This window comes from Ciconia boyciana, chromosome 7 (genome assembly GCF_034638445.1).
Source record: "Ciconia boyciana chromosome 7, ASM3463844v1, whole genome shotgun sequence".
NCBI classification, from domain to species: domain Eukaryota; kingdom Metazoa; phylum Chordata; class Aves; order Ciconiiformes; family Ciconiidae; genus Ciconia; species Ciconia boyciana.
This window is the reverse complement of record NC_132940.1, coordinates 67,742,989-67,762,944: the sequence shown is the minus strand read 5'-3', so window position 1 is coordinate 67,762,944 and position 19,956 is coordinate 67,742,989. Positions and strand designations below refer to the sequence as shown.

Sequence of the window (19,956 nt, the reverse complement as noted above, 5' to 3'; positions counted from 1 at the left end):
AGCTTTTGATACTGTCTTTTACAGTATCCTGGACAAAATGGCCACTATAAAGCTAGACACGTACACAGTACAATGGGAGAGCAGTTGCCTGAAGGGTTAGGCTCAAAGAGTTGTAGTAAATGGGGTAACATCTGGCTGCCAGCCAGTCACTAGTGGTGTTCATCAGGGTTCAGCTTCACGGCAGTTCTTTTCAATAGCTCTGTCAATGACGTGGACACAGGAGTTGAGTGCACACTGAGTTTGCCAATGATACTAAATTAGGAGACGTTGATTCTGTTGAGCGTAGAGAGGCCTTAACAGAGAGATCTTGATAGATTAGAGCACTGGACAATTAATTGGTGCAGTGAACTTGATCCCAGGGAGGTTCCAGGTTGGATTTAGTCCTCATTCATTTGTGGTTTCGGCCCTGCTTCTTTCAGGAAATCTTGTTTTTAACTAAGAAATGAATGTGAGACTCTCTGATTGTTACTAAGTACCTGAATTACAGCAGAAAAACTGCAGTTTATGCATACAGCTCATTGTTTAGCTGGGGTAAAAAGAGTCCGAACGAACCATTTAGATCCAAACATGCTTAAAAAGTGAAGCCAGGTGTGATGCAGAAGGATAAATAAATTTTATTTTGCCAAAACCAATTACAGTTTCAAATGGTCCTAACAATATTTGTCCATAACATTATTTTTAAAAAAGTATGAATGTATGTATCTGTTGTGAAGTATATCAATGCCTTTCAGGGATTCCTAAAGTGAGAGATATTAATGGTGTTTATAACATTAATACTCTCTTGGTGTTTACCTTATCCACAGCGTAGGTAGGTGTAGAGCACCTCTGCAGATTTCAAAAGACTTGTTAGTGCGTATGCTTTGGTTAAGGTAATTTTGTTTGTTTGTTTGTCATCATATTTGGAAAAGAATGTCATACCACAGATGCTAGAATTAGAAACTGAACAGAAATAGCATTAGGGATGATTAAGAAAATGGAAACAGAACCTTTAGTATAGTTGAAGACAGCACGTACCTATGGCTTGAAGCAAGTAACCCCTTTACTCGTCCCCAAACTACGTCTAGAAACTACATCTTGAGTCTGGGCAAGGGAAGAGGTGATTCAATTTGAACTGGGCTTCCCTTTTGACTGACTTACTGTGAAGACTTGTAAATCAAAACTTTTATTTTTCTTTTATTGTTTTAACTTACTGTTCATGTTGTCTTACTTATGTCTGTTTCCAGATCACAAAATTTGTGCAAGACAGACACAGAGCAAGAAGGAATCGGCTTAGGAAGGATCAGCTTAAGAAACTTCCTGTACATAAATTTAAGAAAGGCAAGTGGATCATTCTTTGTCTAACTAATTAGACCCCATTGTTTTTAACACCAAAAAACCTCTAAATTGAGGGGGTTTGTAGTTCCGGAGATAATTCTGAGTATGCTTGAAATAGATAGTAGAGTTTGGAGTGCAAGCACACAAAAAATTTGACTTGACCCTGTTCTCACTGAAATAGAGGAGTTCTAACATTTCTTTAATGGAAGCAGAGCAGACACCATATGCAGACTGAGGCTGAGAATTAAAATGTTGCTTAATATACCACAAAATCAGTACAGAAATTCCACAAAACTTCCTTGTGGCGCTCTCATTAACAGTGACCACAGCAGTCAGTCACTGTGATGCATTATTTCCATTATTTGGAACCCCCGCCTGCAGTACTGCATCCAGCTCTGGAGTCCTCAGTACAAGAAAGACATGGACCTGCTGGAGCGGGTCCAGGGGAGGCCACAAAAATTATCAGAGGGGTGAAACACCTCTCCTGTGAGGACAGGCTGAGAGAGTTGGGGTTGTTCCGCCTGGAGAAGAGAAGGCTCCGGGGAGACCTTACTGCAGCCTTTCAGTACTTAAAGGGGGCCTATAAGAAACACGGGGACAAACTTTTTAGCAGGGCCTGTTAAGATAGGACAAGGGGTAATGGTTTTAAACGAAAAGAGGGTAGACTCAGACTAGATATAAGGAAGAAATTTTTTATGCTGAGGGTGGTGAAACCCTGGCCCAGGTTGCCCAGAGAGGTGGCAGATGCCCCATCCCTGGCAACATTCAAGGTCAGGTTGGACAGGACTCTGAGCAACCTGATCTAGTTGAAGATGGCCCTGCTCATGGCAGGGGGGTTGGACTAGATGACCTTTAAAGGTCCCTTCCAACCCGAACCATTCTATGATTATTTGTCTGGAAATTGATTAAATACTAGTGGCATGTTAAGTTGCCTGACATTGTAGAATCTGTAAAAACAAAACTATCTTGTGGATATAGTTTATCTCCTTTTCCAGAGGAGTGGTCCTTTCATTCAAGCGCAATACTTCTGTGAGGGCAAGAGCAATTCAAATTTAATGCCAAAATACTTGCTGTTGTCATTCTTTGTAGTGATTAATTTTATGCAAGCTCTAATGACAAGCTGTAGTTAAGTTACTTTATTCAATGAAATAGAGAAGCTGCCATAAGTCCTTCTCTGTTGAGAGGAGTTTTAAGGAGTCCTACTCCTTAAAAATAGAAAAAAATCTGCTACTTTTCTTCTCCATTTTGTTTTTTAAATGTGTTACCATTTTGCCATCTGTTTGTTCATTCATACAAGCTATTGCAAGGTATGAGAAGAAAAGGTGGAAAAAGTACTTAATTGAAATGATTGATTACTACATAACATGTGTCAGTAGAGAATGTATTGGCACAAAGACCATGTTAGGGGATATGCCTGCATTCAAGGATAGAACCACTTACTGTTCTTTGCCCTTGATAAAGCCAGCCTGCATTATTAATGACATTGCTCTCACTTTGTGCAAAGCAGATGTTCAATTTGAGCGGATACGGTATTTGTGCAATGTTAGTCAGCCTCATAGGAAAAAAAAAAGGAAAAAAAATAGTGTTTTCCTCTGCAGGGTTGACTGAACCTTGCTATAATGACCTATTGCTATGGATTTAAAGTAACTCTAAAAAATTATCTTAAGCCAATAAAGCTAATATTAATTTTGTTTCCTCTTACCGATTCCCTATGAAATCTAATTAGAATAAAAATACAAAGTAAATTATGTTGTACTTTGAAGAGAAATTTGCAAGGAAAAAGTTGCTTCAAGAAAGTCAGTTAATGTCTTTTTCAGTTAATTGTGTGCACCTCTAGTAACTGTCTTAGAATTGCATGACTAAGTAGCCAGTGTATGAAAATATCTTATTGCTGTTTTCCTCATTCTCCTTTCTCTTTGCTTTTGCTGAATCTTACACAATATGAATTGTTTGGAGCTCAGTCAGTCATTGTAAAGTAAACCTGGCTGTAAATGTCCAGGTATCTGCTGCATTCAGTGGCTTAGGAAAAACAGAACAGAAAGCTTATTTTTTCAACTAAGGCTTCAGTTTCTTTAAGTGAATGATCACTTTGGTTCTGCTGCTGTGAAATTAATCCTTTACATTACTTTCTCTAAGTCCTTTTACTAAAAGGACAAAATTTGACCCAGTACTTGCAGTATGTTACCTTTGGCAACTACAATAAAAATATATTATTTCATGCTGCTTTGTGAAAGATAGGATTTCTCAAGACATTATTGCAAAATCCATTCACTTCAGTCTTCTTGATGATATACGCAAACAATCTTACCTTTTGCTTCGGAAGGATAGGTGAAAGTAACTGCTGTGGACTGTAATTCTGTTTTTAGGAATGCTGGATTTTCTTTTGTCTCCAAAAATCTGTTCATACTGAAACAGATTGAAACGTTAGTCAAATACTGAAGCTAAGACACCATAGCTACTGGTTCTTCCCTTTCTCGCACTGCTTTTTGTGTCATGAATCACTGCCTAATAAATGGTTTCACTGCACTGTAAAAGGGTTTTTAAGGGAAAGCTGGTGTTAGTGGATTTCTAGAATTTAATAGGTTGTTAGGCAAATGATGATGTAATGAAGATGATTGTTCTATAGGGGTGATTGCACAACATACCTAAAGAATTGTTAACACAGAAAATACATGAATCATCTCTAAATAGGATTTGAGTCAAATACCACTTAACGCATGGGAATTATTTACTAATTTCAGTAGGCTTTAGATCAGGCACTTAGCATTGCTGTAATGAGTAGAGCATGCAGTAACAAAAGATGTGGCATTCACTGTCTTTGCCAAGTCCTAATCAACATGCCTCACCTTTGAATAATTCCACAGAATGCAATGTACGCTGTATCAAAATCTGTTTTCTGCACTGGAAGAGTTTTGGGGCAGTTGTGTTATGGTTCCTTACAAAATGGATTACATTTTGGTCATACAAAAGTCAGTGGGAGTAGATCCCTTTTGTATGACATCTTTATAACAAAAGTGAACACCGCAAAAAGGACAAATCCATTTAATGTGCCTGTAATTTGATCATTAGAAAATCTGAATACTCTGAAGAATAATAGCTTAGAAAAAATATAGAAAAAAGCCCCACCATATGTGACAAATAAGAAGCTGTAAGAGTATGTGTCATTTTAAGCAAATACATATTTTTAAGTATCATGTGTATTGAATTTTTGTGTACTTATCTTTATATGCAGACTGATACATATGATTGGGCAATGGTGGGAAATAGATGTATCTCAATGCCTTTTAAAAATCTGCTCCAGAGTAAGTGCAGTTCTGCAGTTTACTGTGTATTCCTAAACGGATTTTTTTTTTTTTCCCCTGCATGGGAATTATATAAATGGGATTATAACTGATCTAATTCCTGTTCATTACTGACCCATCTGCTTGACTGCACAGCACAGTTATGGTCTAATAGAGAAAACAAGTCATAAGGTCTACCAGTGTCTTGGCAGTTTTATTTTTGCATTTTTCATTGTTCACAAGTCCACACATATGTGGATGGGTAATTCTGTGTTTCTGAAAACATTTTTTTTTAATTTATATGTGCCAAGTAGTTAGAAGATAATTTTGCTTACTAAAGACTTTTCATACACAGTTTATTTAGGCAAGATACTTTATTTTGCAACAGTTTCCATACTTCTTTTTTCCCCCGATTTTTGGTGGTTGTGGGCCAGCTTCTAAAATACAGTAATGGGTATTTGAGAAAAAGATGTCTGCAAAGCGTCCCTTTTTAGAAGTAAATCTTCTGTTCTTTGAGGGGCGTGTAGTCAAGGAGGTGAAACCAACTTGGAGACTAGTCAAGGAGGTGAAACCAACTTGGAGACTAGTCAAGGAGGCTGGAGGGTTCACAGAAATCGGACAGGTCTCAGCTCTGAGGAGGGCTGGCGTTTCTGTCCTGGCTGCTGCGTGGGCTTGCCTCCCTTCCCCAAGCCACGATGAGAGCAAGAATCTGGGTAATGACGTTAATTAATTTGTGTGATGACCTGCTGGAGGAATGTAGGAGATGGACTGCAGTTGATGGATCCAGTGGGTGCAGGTGAAGCAGTTGGGCTGAGGCTTGTTGCAAGTTACTGTGCAATGGAAGACGGGGCTGCGAAGTTGGGTGAGGTAGGCCGGGATACGGGGCCTTGACAAGAGCCAGAGAAGTATCTTTGTGGTAGTTCGCCAATATGCTGTCGGAGGGATCCGTGGCCGCCGTGGTTGAGAACTTCAGCGTTGGCCTTACCGAGAAAACTTTCTATCTGTATTTACCTGGCCTAGAAATGGATGCGATGCTTTACCACGGCGTCATTTCTTTCCAAATGTGCTGCTGTTCATTTGCCAGGGAATGCCTTAGTGAGATAAGCCTACTTGAGAACAGTGTGCTAGCGTTTTTCAGGACTTTCTTATACATGTTGAACGACTAGTGGGGAAAAAGAGACAGCTGTATTTGAACGTTGTTTTTTTTTTCTCTGAGATATGATGCCCTTGACAGTGCTGACTGATAGTTAACATTCATTTCTGTGTTGAACATGGTAATAATGTGGTGATTATAATTGATCCATAAACATGGTTTGACTAATAGAAACAACAGAGGGAAGGAATGTCATAGCAAAAGAGGAAGTAATTTTTTTAAAAAGCTGTAGCTGAAATTCTTCACTGTGTGACATTAGATGAAAACTCATACTTCAGTGATGTAGGTCTGGCAGTGATGGACTCCATTTAATCTCTCTGACTTTTCCTACCTGCCCATGAGGTTTTTTCCTCTCTCCTGCTTTCCCTTTATCTTCTCCAGTGGTTGTATGTTAACTGTCAGGAAAACTGTGTTTATAAGTGGTTCTCATGTCCACTGTGCTTATTTTCTGAAATGCCAAATTACAGCAGTGTTATTTTCCAGTGGCGGTCATCAGCTTTGCCTTTATGTTGAATGATATATATTAACAAAAGTAACATGAACCACATTTCACAGACTTTCTGTGCCACCACAGAAGCCCTTGGAATTTATCTTTTGGGAAACAGATGAGAATTTGGTTTTAATCATGGATTTCTGTTATTTGGAGAATAGACCTATGAACCAGCAGGTCCTGAGTTACAACTTCTGCTCCGATTTACTGCGTACCAAGAAAAAATAATTAGAATTCTGTCTGCTTTGTTTTCCATCCCTATAAAGTAGGATTGAGAATATTTACTACTTTGCAGTGCTCTTGTGGAAATTGAATACTTAATTTACAATGCTCTATCAATACTATGATTTTTTTGTGGTGTGGTTTTTTTTGTTTGGTTGGTTTGTTTGGTTGGGGTTTTTTGGTTTTGTTTTCATTAATCTTCCTTTTATTGCCTTTCTGGTTTGTAATGAAAGCAATGTGATTTATGCATATGTACTAATCCCCGTAACTTACCTTTGCTGATAGTGGAGCACATTGCATATGTGCTTCTTCACTTATCTCTGCGGTCTTGCCTCTCTTTTTTCCCTGTCAAACCACTAGCTTTAGCAAACCTGTAATTTAAATAGTTTGCTGTGTCTTTGTTAATTGTACCCCTACTGCTGGATGGCTGGTTTATTTAGTGTTATCTGTAATAATGCAGAAGTTGGGTAGTAGGTAACACAAGACCTTACTGCATTAGAGATCCGTCTGTTATTATGTAGGTGTGAATAGTTTTTAGCATCTATTTTACACACACAAATAGATAAATCCTTTTAATAATGTGAAGAACTTGCCTTCTAAGGATCTCTTATGTGCCTTGGTTTTGTATCTGCTATGTAATTGAGTACTGTTTAAAATATTTTATTGGGTTTTTACCTTTGGAAGGGAGGATGGTTACAAGTTTTTGTTCTGTTTTTTTCTTTTAAAGTGGAAGTGTTAGGCACAGGCAAAAGATAGATTCAGTAGAAATTCTGTCATGGCCATCATAAAATATGAGAAATCAGGTGTAACCAATATTTTGGTAAAATGAGGGCTCATTTTGCATTCCTTTGCTTATTTGGGGAGTTTAGGTTGCACAGGGAATACAAGAGCAAGCCTTATGAATGAGGCAAGAAAGGAATTGTATGCAAGTAGGCTTCCCTTACCACCTTCCAAATATATACCTTACCTAGTACCACAGTGGATAGCCCTTCAAATGCTATTATGTTGCTTCTGTTTTCATCTCCAATAGATGCCAAGTTTCAATTTTGTGTGTAGTACTTCTGAAGTGTTGAAGTCCTTAAGAAAAAAAAAATCATTTTAGCAGAACAGCAACACATGACAGTCATGATTCTGGGTAAGATCCTATTCCATATTTTCCACCCTGTAGAAGAGAGATTCTAGATAAAACAACACCAGGTGTTGTATGTATTTTTAAAAAAATTGACAGCACCTTTAGAAAAGCCCAGAATAGAACTATTTCAGCGAACACGCTTTATACTGAACATTTTTAAGTCTACAGAATGTTAGTTGCTATAGACTTCAGAGAATTGTGTGCACAACAATATGGGATTCTATAGTAAAATAATTCTCTGAACTACAAAAATCAATCCGGTATTATTTTGATGTTTTACATCATAGTCAATGGTATTTTGACATTGGAATGATGCAAAAGGCACCCACTAATAATGCGTCTAAACACAAATTCAGATAAATTAAACAGCCCTATTGTTAATGAGCTGGCTCAGTTCTTAGCTCACTTTTGTTAACATCTGAAAAAGGCTTGCAAAAATCCTGAATCAAGGCTGAGGAGTACTTGCCTTCTCTTCTGGTAATGTGGAATGTAAGCCATGTCCTTATTTAAAAGCTGAAGCTACAGTTACTTCTGTATGAATATATGAATGCTATTAGGCTACTCCTGTAATTCTTTGGTTTGTTTTTTATGATTTTTTTTTAATGAGAAAGTATTTAAACATGATCAAGACTAATCATGCAAGTTAAAGATTGTTTACAGACTAAATGGGAAAAGCTGTTACGCTGCATTTATTTGACCGTTTTCTGCATTTTTGAATTAAAAATGCTTAAGATTTTTTTTTTTACATCTGCAAAGAAAGTTTATTTTTCTCGGCAAAGTATATTGTTACATAGTTAATGAAAAATCCTGGTCAAGTTGGTTTTTAGAACTTTAAGTCTTGAATTTTTAACATTTGTGCTTTTTTTTATTAATGATCTTATTCTGAACACATAAACATAAAAATAGTACATCTTTGCCTCTTTTCTGTCACTGAACAACTTCATTTTGCGGATTCTCTTTCCCCAAAAACTGAGTTTCATGTAATGCTCGAAATTTGAGCTGGCGATAGCGATTCATCTTTTGTGCCTCTACCTCACTGGTGAGTCACCGGTGTTATTTCTGTTAGTTTTCTGCAGCTTCCTTGGAAAGCTCAGCTCCTTCGTTGCTGGTGCACAGCTCCTAATTTTCCTACTGTGATGTACTTAGTCTCCTTACATGCACTGAGCAGATACAGAACAACCATGCTGAGTTGCATATGAAAACCAAGTTTTTCTTTGAAAACTGACTCTAAATACCTAATGTAGCTAATTTTGCCATCTGTAGAAAAGCATTGGGTTTAGCAGCATGGTAGCAAAACAAATTTTGAGCTGAGTTTCCAGAAATTCTCTCCTGCCGTGTAGTTTCATTACAGTAAAGGGAAAGTTCTGCTACTGTTTGAGCTTTTGTGTTGAAAGGACGTCTCTTCTGCGTAATGCAAAATCTGCCTGCTTCCTTCATTTGCGAGCTTCTTGATAACAAAGGGTAAGCTCATGACCCAAACATGGGCCTGCTGTAGCTACATGTTATCGAAATGTGCTCCATTATTTCCACGTTTTCCCCAAAACAACACTTTGACAACTTGTGTATTACATCAGCTCTTTTGAACAAGCTTGGAATGTGAACTGTGGCTCTGACTTGTCCCCAGTTGATCTCAGTCTCAGGTATGTAATCTGGACAGTGCTTTGGGAAGTAATACGGGAATTGCTATTAAAAAAAAAAATCTAAATTTGCGCTGAACAGCGTTGTGTTGCAGATTACTCCGTGTGATATGTGTATGTTGAAAGGTGAACTAAGTACGTAAGAGGTTCTTGTTGTGCCTATTAACTCTAGCCCTAGCACACGTCAGTCTTACACACTTACGTCTGACGTCTCCAATGTCAAACCTCAGAGTGATGTGCAGCAATGAAGTTTTAGTGCAGCAGATAGTCCAGAAGACTTGATGGAAGTTTACTGGGAGAGGATTAAGGTGACAGTGTGGGGAATGGGAGTAGAGGGTTGAGTTGTGAGGATGACTGATGAGGGAACATTTGTGGGATAGATGGGGCTCAGGTTAGGTGGAATTTGGAAGGAACTGGAAGAGGCTGGGATGGGGAAAGCTGCCCTGAGGGGCGCTGGGAACAAGATATGCCATCTCAACCCTTCTTTCTTTTACCTTGAGGTGACAAGATCACAGGGGCCTCATTTCTCTTACAGGAGTCTCTGCCTTGCTGTATGCCTTTTCCCATTTGTATTCTGGTATATGAGAGAGTGAACCTTCTCTGCACATATTCTTTCTGATGGGATCTACATCTCCTTACTTCCCTAGCTCCTCTGCTGTATGGTAAAACCCAGGATCTTAGCTAGCGCTGAAGATGGTGAAAATGTAAACTGCTGAGCACTGGGAAATTAAGAAGCAGCTGTGAAGACAGTACAGGTTGGGAACAGGCAGACTTGGTGGGCTAGGACTGCTCTTACAAATACTTGGCCAAAATGTGCAGAGAGTGACATAGTTCATTGGGGCCACCCCCAGGATGTTGCAGGCTGTATCTGGGGTGTCCGTCCTTTGGGCAACATGGGCCATATATTTTTTTTTTCCTGAGGCACTATCATTGGTGCCTTTCCTTATCACAAAGCGTATAACCAGAATGCAGGCACCCTAACACCACATGTTGAGCAGATGACTGCCCTTATGATAGGATGTACAAATACTCATTGGATGATTTGACCCTCTAACTAGCCAGTCCCTCAACCAAACGTGTTAGTCAAGTGATAGGAAAGCTTGCAGTTTAGTCTGCTGGCACATGTGCTTCTAGCCGTGTGACAGGGAGGACTTTATAGGGGGAGAGGCGGGCTGGGCCAGACTAAGTTTTTTCTGGTACACTGTAGTTTGGGCATCTAAAGAACGCTTCATGGTCAGGAGAGCATGCAGCCCTAGCAAGCAGCTGCTTGTGAAGAGACAGTGCAGTACTGGACAGTGTTAAGATAGAAGGGTTCAGTTGTCTAAATAAAGTGCTAATGGCATAATAGGAGAAGTACCATCTGGAAGTAGTGAGTAGCAGCACTGGATGTGTCTAAGTTGCAAGAGGTGTATGAAAGAAGAGTTCACCAGCTTTTGCAGATGCAGTGGCTTTGTGCACATGGCCAGAACTTTTCCAGCCTTGACAGAGCTGAGCAGATACTCAACCCAGCTCATGTCAAAGCAAGGGATCCAAACAGTGACAGGGACCCTTTACGCTGCTTAAGTCCCTCTCAGGGCTTGATCAGATAAGTATTCACAAGACGTATGATGAAATATGGCTCCTTACAAAATTAAATGTAGCTACCTCTGTATTTTAAAAGATGTACTTTGCACTACTCACCTTTAATAATATAGCCTAGTAATTGGCAGTCTTAGACAGGAATTGCGGGATCTGGGTTCAGTTCCCTCCATTGTCTTCTAGGATTAAGATGTCTGTTTCCATCTCCTTCCCGATGCTATTCTCTTAGGACCTTCCTGTCTCACATATCTAAAGCCTTGACCTAAAACTAGGTTTGGGGAAAGGGTGGGGTTATCCCTTTACCATGATTACCTTCTGATGGGTCCTGAAAGGCTAGTTCAGAATAGAACTGCTCCAATGGTCAAGTTTTCTTTTCACTTCCAACCTAATGATTCCTGGTCAGATGATAGCTCTTCTTCCCCCCCCCCCCCCCGCTATTGCTCCTCTGTGGTGTTTGTAGAGAAAGCTGAATCCCCTTTCAGCCTTCTGATTGTTATATTAAAATTATCAGGCTATTTTTTTTTTTTCCTTGCATCATAGTTTCTGTTATGTGATCATAATATTTTTTCTTTGTTTCTGTTTGAATTAATCTTTTGAGGATATGGGTGGCCACATTACAGACTCCTGAAGAGTACTTACTGGTTCTGGAAAGACTACTCTTGATGCTTCCTACTGTTGCTTTTTTCTTTCTCCCAGTTGTATCACATTGGGAACACTGTAGTGATCCACCAGTACACTCTGTTTTGTCTCAGTTGTTTATAACTGATGAATCTCAGCTAAAAATTTCCAAGGACATAACCCCTAAATGGATGCACTTGCATGTTATAGTACTGAATTTCATTCATGTACCATTATTCCAGATTTACAGATTTTTCTGTGCTATCCCACTTACCCTCTTGATGATGTGTACTTAATCGTGTCTCGTATACGTATAATTGATACGCTCCTTGGTTTTGTATCAATACTGTTCCAAAGCAATTTTGTAAAGAGGCAATACCGATAACTCTCTTCCAGCCTAATGAACTTCCAACACCACCAGTAGCAATTTCCATTTATTCAGCTCCCTCTACTAATCCTCACTAATCTTACTGACTAGGAGCAATCATTTCACACATAGAACTTTACTGAATGTTATACTAAAGTCCACATAGATAAAATGTGCCATATTTCTTATTTCTAGCAATCAGTTTGCAAAGGCATTGTCTACCTTTACTATGACCATGCTATATTTGATCCTGTTTTCTCTTTATTTACATAGCTTATCATTCATTAAGTGCCCTAATTTATGTTATGGGCCACTCTGGAAAGGGCACTCTCCTCCCCTTCTGTTGAGCTTGTATATACTTCACGGAAGACAGTCCTAGATTTGGAGGGGCAAGGAAGGCACCAAGAGGTTCAAGACTTTCTGTCCTTGCTCGGAGAGAGAGATGTCTTTGAATCCATGTGCATTGAGGGAGATAGTTTAAATTTAAGAAACATACCATGGATTTGTGTTTGTTCTCTCACTGCTTTGTTCTGCTTTCTACTGTTTTGTCTTTTGCCAACATCTCTAGGCTGTTCTCTTCACCAGTTTCTCCACCCCTTTGCCAACAAAAATACCTGCTGTATAACTGTGAAAAGCATTACATATGTATGAAACTCAGATCTGCAAGAAATGTTGTTATTCAGGATATCGTGCCACCTTTGAAGAATTAGGCTAACAAGCAAGTGCCTTCAGCTATCTTGAGAAACACATGCATACACATCGTGAATGTACACGTTTGTGGAGTAAATTCTGCTGAGTTTCCTGAAGTTTTCTAGCTCCAGCAGTTGTACCAGATGTTGGTAAGGCTGAAGGCTGTTGGACTTAAGTTTCTGAAGCTAAGGAAACAAAGATGGAATAAGGTCAGCACTGGTAAGGCCACATCTGGGGTACTGTGTCCAGTTCTGGGCTTCCCAGTACAGGAGAGACATGGACATACTGGAGAGAGTCCAACAAAGGGCCACAGGGATGACGGAGGCACAAGAAAGCATCTCTCCTGTGAGGAAAGGCTGAGAGAGCTGGGACTGTTCAGCCCGGGGAAGAGCAGGCTCAGGGGGATCCCATCAATGTGCACAAACACCTGCAGGGAGGGTGCAAAGAGGACGGAGCCAGGCTCTTTCTGGTGGTGTCCAGTGACAGGACAAGAAGTCTGTCTAAATTTTGAATATAAATACTCAAGGACACACAGGTTAGGAGGAGAAAGTTGACATTGAAAATTGTGGTATTTTTACAACTTTTTTTGCAGTAACTTCATCTGTGAAAAGGGCTGTACTGGTTTTGGCTGGGTAGAGTTAATTTTCTTCATAGCGGCTAGTATGAGGCTGTGTTTTGGATTTGTGTTGGGAACAGTGTTGGTAACCCAGGGATGTGTTAGTTATTGCTGAGCAGTGCTTACACAGCGTCAAGGCCTGTTCTGCCTCTCGCCCCACCCCACCAGTGAGTAGGCTGGGGGGGCACAAGCAGCTGGGAGGGGACACGGCTGGGACAGCTGAGCCCAACTGCCCAAAGGGCTATTCCAGACCATGTTGTGCTCAGCGCATAAAGCTGGGGAAGAAGGAGGAAGGGGGGGACGTTCAGAGTGATGGCGTTTGTCTTCCCAAGTCCCCGTTACGTGTGATGGAGCCCTGCTGTCCTGGAGATGGCTGCAGACCTGCCTGCCCATGGGAAGGAGTGAAGGAATGCCTTGTTCTGCTTTGCTTGTGTGCGTGGCTTTTGCTTTCCCTGTTTTTTCCTGTTTTTTTGCTTTCCCTTTAACTGTCTTTATCTCAACCCATGAGTTTTCTCACTCTTACCCTTCCAATTCTCTCCCCCATCCCACTGTGGGGAGGGAGCAAGTAGCTGGGAGGGGCTGAGCTGCCCACTGGGCTGAAACCATGACAAGGACATAAGCTGTTGGTGTAACTACAGACTTTAGAGGGCCAGCGTCTTACAGGAGATTGGAAAGAACCATTTGGATTGATGAAAGGACCATGTTGTAAAGCCCTTGATAAAAACGAAACAGGAATAAATTGACTTCTAAAAAATGTTTATATTTTGGTCATATAATGTATCACAGCAGTGTATATACTGTCAGTACTGTCAGTAATGTACATCTTATTTGTGAGGTTTGAATTGCAAAATAATGTAAACTTTCCCCTGTGACTAGACTATCATTCTTGATTATTATGCTGCTTTTTTTACCCAGTTGTCTTTGTTGCTATTTTTCTGCCTAAGTTTTCTCAATAACTTATTCATACCTGTAAAGTGAATCCTATGCTTTAAGTCCTTTTATCTTACTTTTAAAAAGAATGATATAATATTATAGAGATAGCACTTCACACAGTTTAAAACATTTTTATTAACCTGAAGGGAAAGTGAATGAGCTATAGTCCTAATAAGGAGAGAAATATAGCGGTCAGCTGTATAGCTTCAAAGAACCTGCCCCTTGCATGGACAGGGAAGGGTAATAGTTTCTTCAACCTGGGAAACTAACCAAGAGACCCTGTATGCACGTGTCTGAAAAGGCCTGTTGCAAATCTTCTGAAGTTAAACTGATTCTCACTTATGTGCTGTAGGAGATGAATACGATGTATGTGCTATTTGTCTGGATGAATATGAGGATGGAGACAAGCTCAGAATCCTTCCATGTTCTCATGGTAAGCACCTGTATTGTAGGTTTGGTATTTGTATTAAAACAGCTCTCTCAAACACCATGTCTAAAACCCACAGTGAGTATGTTTATTGATCGATTTATAAAATTTATTTTTGCTAATATGCAGGAGTGTATATACAAATTGGGAAAAGAGCAAACTTTTTTTCTCTTTTTTAAAAGCAAAAGGCTAGCATTCCCACTTTGCATTTTTCTTTAGATATACACATTAAAGAAAATCTGGCCTTGACACTGTCCTCTAAATGTCTGTATTTAATAGAGAAACACATTCCAGAGTTACTTTTTACCTTAAAAAAACCCAGGGTTTCACTTTGTCCAAGACAATTAAAACCTAAAACGTAATTCAGCTATTAGTGACAGAGGTACGGATGAAGGGTATAGTCTGTCCTGTAGCCTGAAGCCGTATAGACCACTGCCTTGACTGCACTTGGAAGACAGTGTTGTCAGTGCAAAAATTAATGGATTATTTTTACTGTGAGAAGTTGTGCACGGTCTGAACAGTCTTTCTCAAATACAGCCCCCTGCAAAAGGTGTATCTAGTAGTCACGTCTGCATCTATCCACAAGACAAGACTGCTGTTAACTGCATGCAAGTACAAGAAGCATTTTAAGAGCTTATATCTAGAAATCTGGAAGAGGCCTGGGCCCAAGAGCATCTCTAAACTTAAATTTTTTTAATATATAAAAGCTGTGTAAAAACTATCAAAAAAGATAGGATTCATCCTTCCTAGCTTGAGACCCTCTCTCTACCTCCCAGTCCGTTAACTATATTACAGCCATTTTGGCTGGGTGCAGTTTTACCCAGCTTTTTCTCATTAAATTCCTGCTCTGCCCAGGCACTGCAACAGCAAATACCACATCACTAAGAGATTTTAAAAAAGAGGCAACTGATGTTACAGCCTTACATCCACAGTGAACACAGCAGATGACAGACTGAGCTTTGTAGATCCTCAGTCATAAAAAACAATTTCAAAACAGGCTGACAAAGAGTTCTCAGAAGAGAAAGAACAGATCCATAGCATCTGTCCCAGCTAGGGACTGCAAAGTTAACTAAACCTGATCACCAATATCAAAGATTGCTGACAAATAAAACAAAACAAACAAACAAACAAAAAACCCAAACAAACACCCCACCCCACCCCAAACTAACACCACCATCAGTTCTCATGCAGAACACGCTACTAATGTGCTTGAACAGGTACTAAACACAACATGCTTGCCCTTGTAAATACTTAGCTCTTTGCCAGATAGCAGTCTCCATTAATAAGCAGAACTAAGTTTTTAATACTGTTAAGGAAGGCACTTTCAAACACATTTTTTTAAACAAGGCCAGTATAATTGCAGTGCTAACTGTAGACCTAATTTAAAATACCTAATTTAAAATCTGCAAAATCACGCAGTAATTTTATTTAATAACAAGGTGCTTCGATACATCTTGGTGGAGGTTAGAGGCATTATGAGGATAATGACAGTGGGCATGTCTGCTGCAAGGTGGGTATAAATCCTGCAGAAGCTTTTAAAGTTTATTTTGCCATAGGTGGCCCGTTGCAGGACTGCTCTCAGATTCATTCAGTAGAGGAAATAGGTGGTTATTGCATATATCTATATACCGAGATCCTAATCGATGAGGTGTTCTGTACATAAGGATAGACAGTCTACATGCCAACAGACTTGTGACTAAAGTTCTCTGTATGCGTTAAGTTCTAAAATTCTCCTGTGTTACTAAACATAAATACAATTTAGGAGGTTTCCTTGTCCTTTTCACTTAGATAATGATGCACTTGTATTTTGTTTTCTAACAGCGTATCACTGCAAGTGTGTGGACCCGTGGCTGACAAAAACAAAAAAAACGTGTCCTGTATGTAAGCAGAAAGTGGTCCCTTCTCAGGGGGACTCTGACTCTGAAACAGACAGTAGTCAAGAAGAGAATGAAGTATCTGAAAATACTCCTTTGCTTAGACCGTTAGCCTCAGTTAGTACTCAGTCATTCGGGGCTTTGTCAGAATCTCACTCCCATCAGAACATGACCGAGTCCTCAGAATATGAGGAGGATGACAATGACAATATTGATAGCAGTGATGCAGAAAATGGAGTAAACGAACAAAGTGTAGTGGTTCAACTACAGCCCAATGATGAAAGGGAGTACAGAGTGGCAAATACTGTTTGAGACTACTAATGATGGATAGTGTATGAACAAAAGAGTCCTTAAGGCTATACTTTACAAACCTTTATGTAGGGAATATATTTTAATCTGTAATCCATTTGGTTTCTTCAATAGGAGCAGCAGTTCATGTAGTAGTTCTATGGTTAAATCTCTACAGGTAGATTTATTTTTGATTCAGGTATTCAGTCACACGTTCTGTCTTCTCAAAATGAGCAGTTTAACTGGACTTCACAATGCTAATGAATAATGTTAATAGTTTATATCAATAGAAATATCACACAGACTCTAAATGTATCTTGTTGAAATGGGATTTATCTGGAAGTAATTTTTTTCCATTTTGTAGCTACAACCGGGTCATACTGATAGCAATATTTATTACATGTATGGTATGTGTTACCCCTTAAGCCCAACAAAAAATGTACGTGCATGTTTGTATAGAGTTTTCCTAAAAACTGTCACCACTACTGAAAGAAAAATGTAGAAGAGATCAATATGCTATATGCTGGTGTATCAAAACAAAGCAGAAGAAATTCCACTTTTATCTCAAAGCAGTGATTCCAAATAATCCTTTGGAGTTTGCCACAGTAGCTGAGTTTAAGCAGTTCCATTGAGCAATTCCTAGGATAAGGAAACTTAGAATATATGTTCAGTTTTGAGCAGCTGACACGGTAAGATCCACCATAAAGACATTCATTATCCCTACTTGCTACTACGATGTAGTCTGGCTTCCAGTGCTGATGTGGGAGCTGGGGGGAGGAGGGGGGTGACCAAAACAGAGGGTTTGTTCCACATAGAGAAATAATTTTAGGTAAGTATTCTATTGATCCTCAACTCGTATACCTCTTACTAAAGAGCATTTTATGCTGCATTAGTCTGCTAAACTATGTATATAGAAAATTTGTTCTTTTCAAATACCTGATTTGAAAACAAGTGCTTATAACTGTTCAACAGAACTCAGTACTTACCAGTGTATCATGAAAAAAGTAAATGCTATATAATACCTCTGTAACTATGTAGAAAGTAAAAACATGTGTAATCAAAATGCAGAGTTTTTTTATATGGCCTTGAATAAGGAAAGCTTGAAAGAATGTTAATAAACGTTTTCCACTTTAAGTATCAAAAGCAGTTTATTGAACTTTTGCATTACTTGCATTCATTGTGTACTCTTCTACATTTATTCCTAGGGTTGAACTATTTTTAAAGATCCAGAACATGCAACTGTCAAGATCCCGTAGTAAACATTAACCTACACTGTGCTGTGTCTCTCAGTACAAAGTGCTGTACCGAGCGGTACTACTTGCAGGAGGACCGAGTTACATAGAAAACCTCGATTTTTGTTCACTTGTGGTTTAGAAGTTTGGCTCAGTCTGGGTCCGTACGTGTGATTTGTGCGGAGGAGAGGGAAGGCAGGCCAGTGTGTGTTAGTGTTTCCTGCCCGCGCCCTTAGAGCTGCAGTCTGTGCGCCTGTGTTCTGGCAGTCAGAAACACCCAGTCCTGGGCTGGGGCCGTTACAGGTGAGGTCTTTCAATTGCCATTTCTGACCTAATGCCCAGCGCAGCGACACCCTCCTTGCTCCGGCCTGGCACTGGAAATCAATTCTCTGGGACTGGCTAAGAGCAGAGAGAGTTTACGTTGCAGAATGAGGCATGGTAAAAGGATAATAATGAAAGAATGATTCATCTTCACACCACTGCCACCAGCAATCCATGGGGTTCACGACAAACAATGTAGTATTACATTTTCACCGTGTAAAATTCTACTTCAGCTTGCGTATGCCTAGTTAAGTCCAAATGTGAAAACTGGTTTCTGAAAACATTACTAAGCTGAAAGATGTTTCTTAAAATAGGTTCCTGCTGTTCATATGTTATGAGTGCGTGTGTTTACTCATAATTGTATTTCAGGCACCCTAAAACCCAAAGAGATCCAGAACCACAAACTGAAGTAAACTTTATAACATATGCTATATGTAACTCTGGTTGTAGTATTTGCTGCAATGACAAAAAGTAAAATTCCACTCTCTTTATCAGTTTCTCACCTGCTATGCTCCATGCTGTACAGAGAAAATGTGTGCAGCAAAGGATATTCTATTTCCATCCCAAATACACTGTATGGTTTTTTAAAAAACTTCCATGTTCTAGATTTCCTAAAGGTATTAATGTAAATTTGATTTCAGCAGGCCTTGGTAGTAACCGCTGCAGTGCTACTCCCCTGCCATACCTCCCTTGTGCCACAGATACAGTTTACAGGCAGTTGCCATTGCCAGTGAGAATGAAAATTAAAGAAGGACTAGCACTTTATTATTAGAAATACTTGGGAAGGTTAAGTATCTCTTAGCATTTCTAAGTAGAACTTGCATATTTCATTCAAACTTGCTGCACAAATCTTCTGTCTGGAAAGGTATGGCCTACCCCAACCCAAAGGAAGGGAGAAATACGCATTTTTCTTTGGGCTATGGCTGACTACATCATCCACATGAAGTAGCACCGTTTCCTCACCATCTGCCATGAGCGGCTGACTCCCAGGGTTTTTGCTGATGTCAAGCCCGTTGATCTAACTTCAGGCTCTAGCTGTCTTTGAGAACAGGGTGTTGGTGCCTTACGGAGTGTCCTACTCGATTGCCTAGTTGAAAAAAAATTGCTCCTAATAAGTAGTTGTAACTAGTGTCTGAAGTTAAAAGTATTTCATGGGACCTCTGAAGCATATCATCTCTCTGCATAAAACAGCAGAGGTATCACTGGCAGTCACCATGAAATATTACTTCTATGACCAGTATCAATAGCTCCTTGCAAAACAAGCTTGCACCAAACCTCTCGTTGCATCATGAGAACAAACTGCTTGGAAAAGGAGCCAAAAGAGGACAGGAATTAAAACTTGCCCTCAAAGGGGAAGGTAAGCTTTCATGTGTTAGGGGGTGGGCAGAATCCGGTAAAAAGCGACTGGAAGAAAGTGATGAGTCTGACAAGTGTTTTTCTTGACAGGTCAGTAATCAAGGAATGGAGAAGATTTCAATAGCAAAACAAACAACTCTCCTCACCAGCCCCCCCCCCGACAGTGCACAATGTTGGGAGAGTTCCAGGGCCAGGGTTTGAACAAACAGTACTAACGGGTACCTACATGCAATATAATACAATGAATATTAAAAATCGGATAGTGTCTAAAAATGCAATGCCAGCAGCCGTTCAGAATAGTCAGATGTTTCTACTGAATTCTAACAGAGTTCTAAATGACACGTTCGTTATAAAAGTAAGACCCTCTGAAAGGCTAAGTAATAAGGGCTGGTATAATTAAAATCTGTCTGTGAATTACTATGGTGCA

At 39.6% G+C, this 19,956-nt stretch overlaps 1 protein-coding gene across 2 annotated transcripts in view; it reads left to right on the top strand.

Moving 5' to 3' along the window:
• RNF13 (ring finger protein 13) overlaps window positions 1-17,724 on the top strand; it is a 44,895-nt gene extending 27,171 nt beyond the window's left edge. The window contains exons 9-11 of one of the 2 annotated variants that reach the window (XM_072868801.1): window positions 1,224-1,317; window positions 14,384-14,464; window positions 16,280-17,724. In XM_072868801.1, coding sequence (XP_072724902.1) covers window positions 1,224-1,317; window positions 14,384-14,464; window positions 16,280-16,644 — 540 coding nt within the window. In that variant the 3' untranslated portion in view covers window positions 16,645-17,724. The remainder of the gene's footprint in view (window positions 1-1,223; window positions 1,318-14,383; window positions 14,465-16,279) is intronic. The other variant, XM_072868800.1, reaches the window with a different exon arrangement.
• Window positions 17,725-19,956: the final 2,232 nt, after the last annotated feature.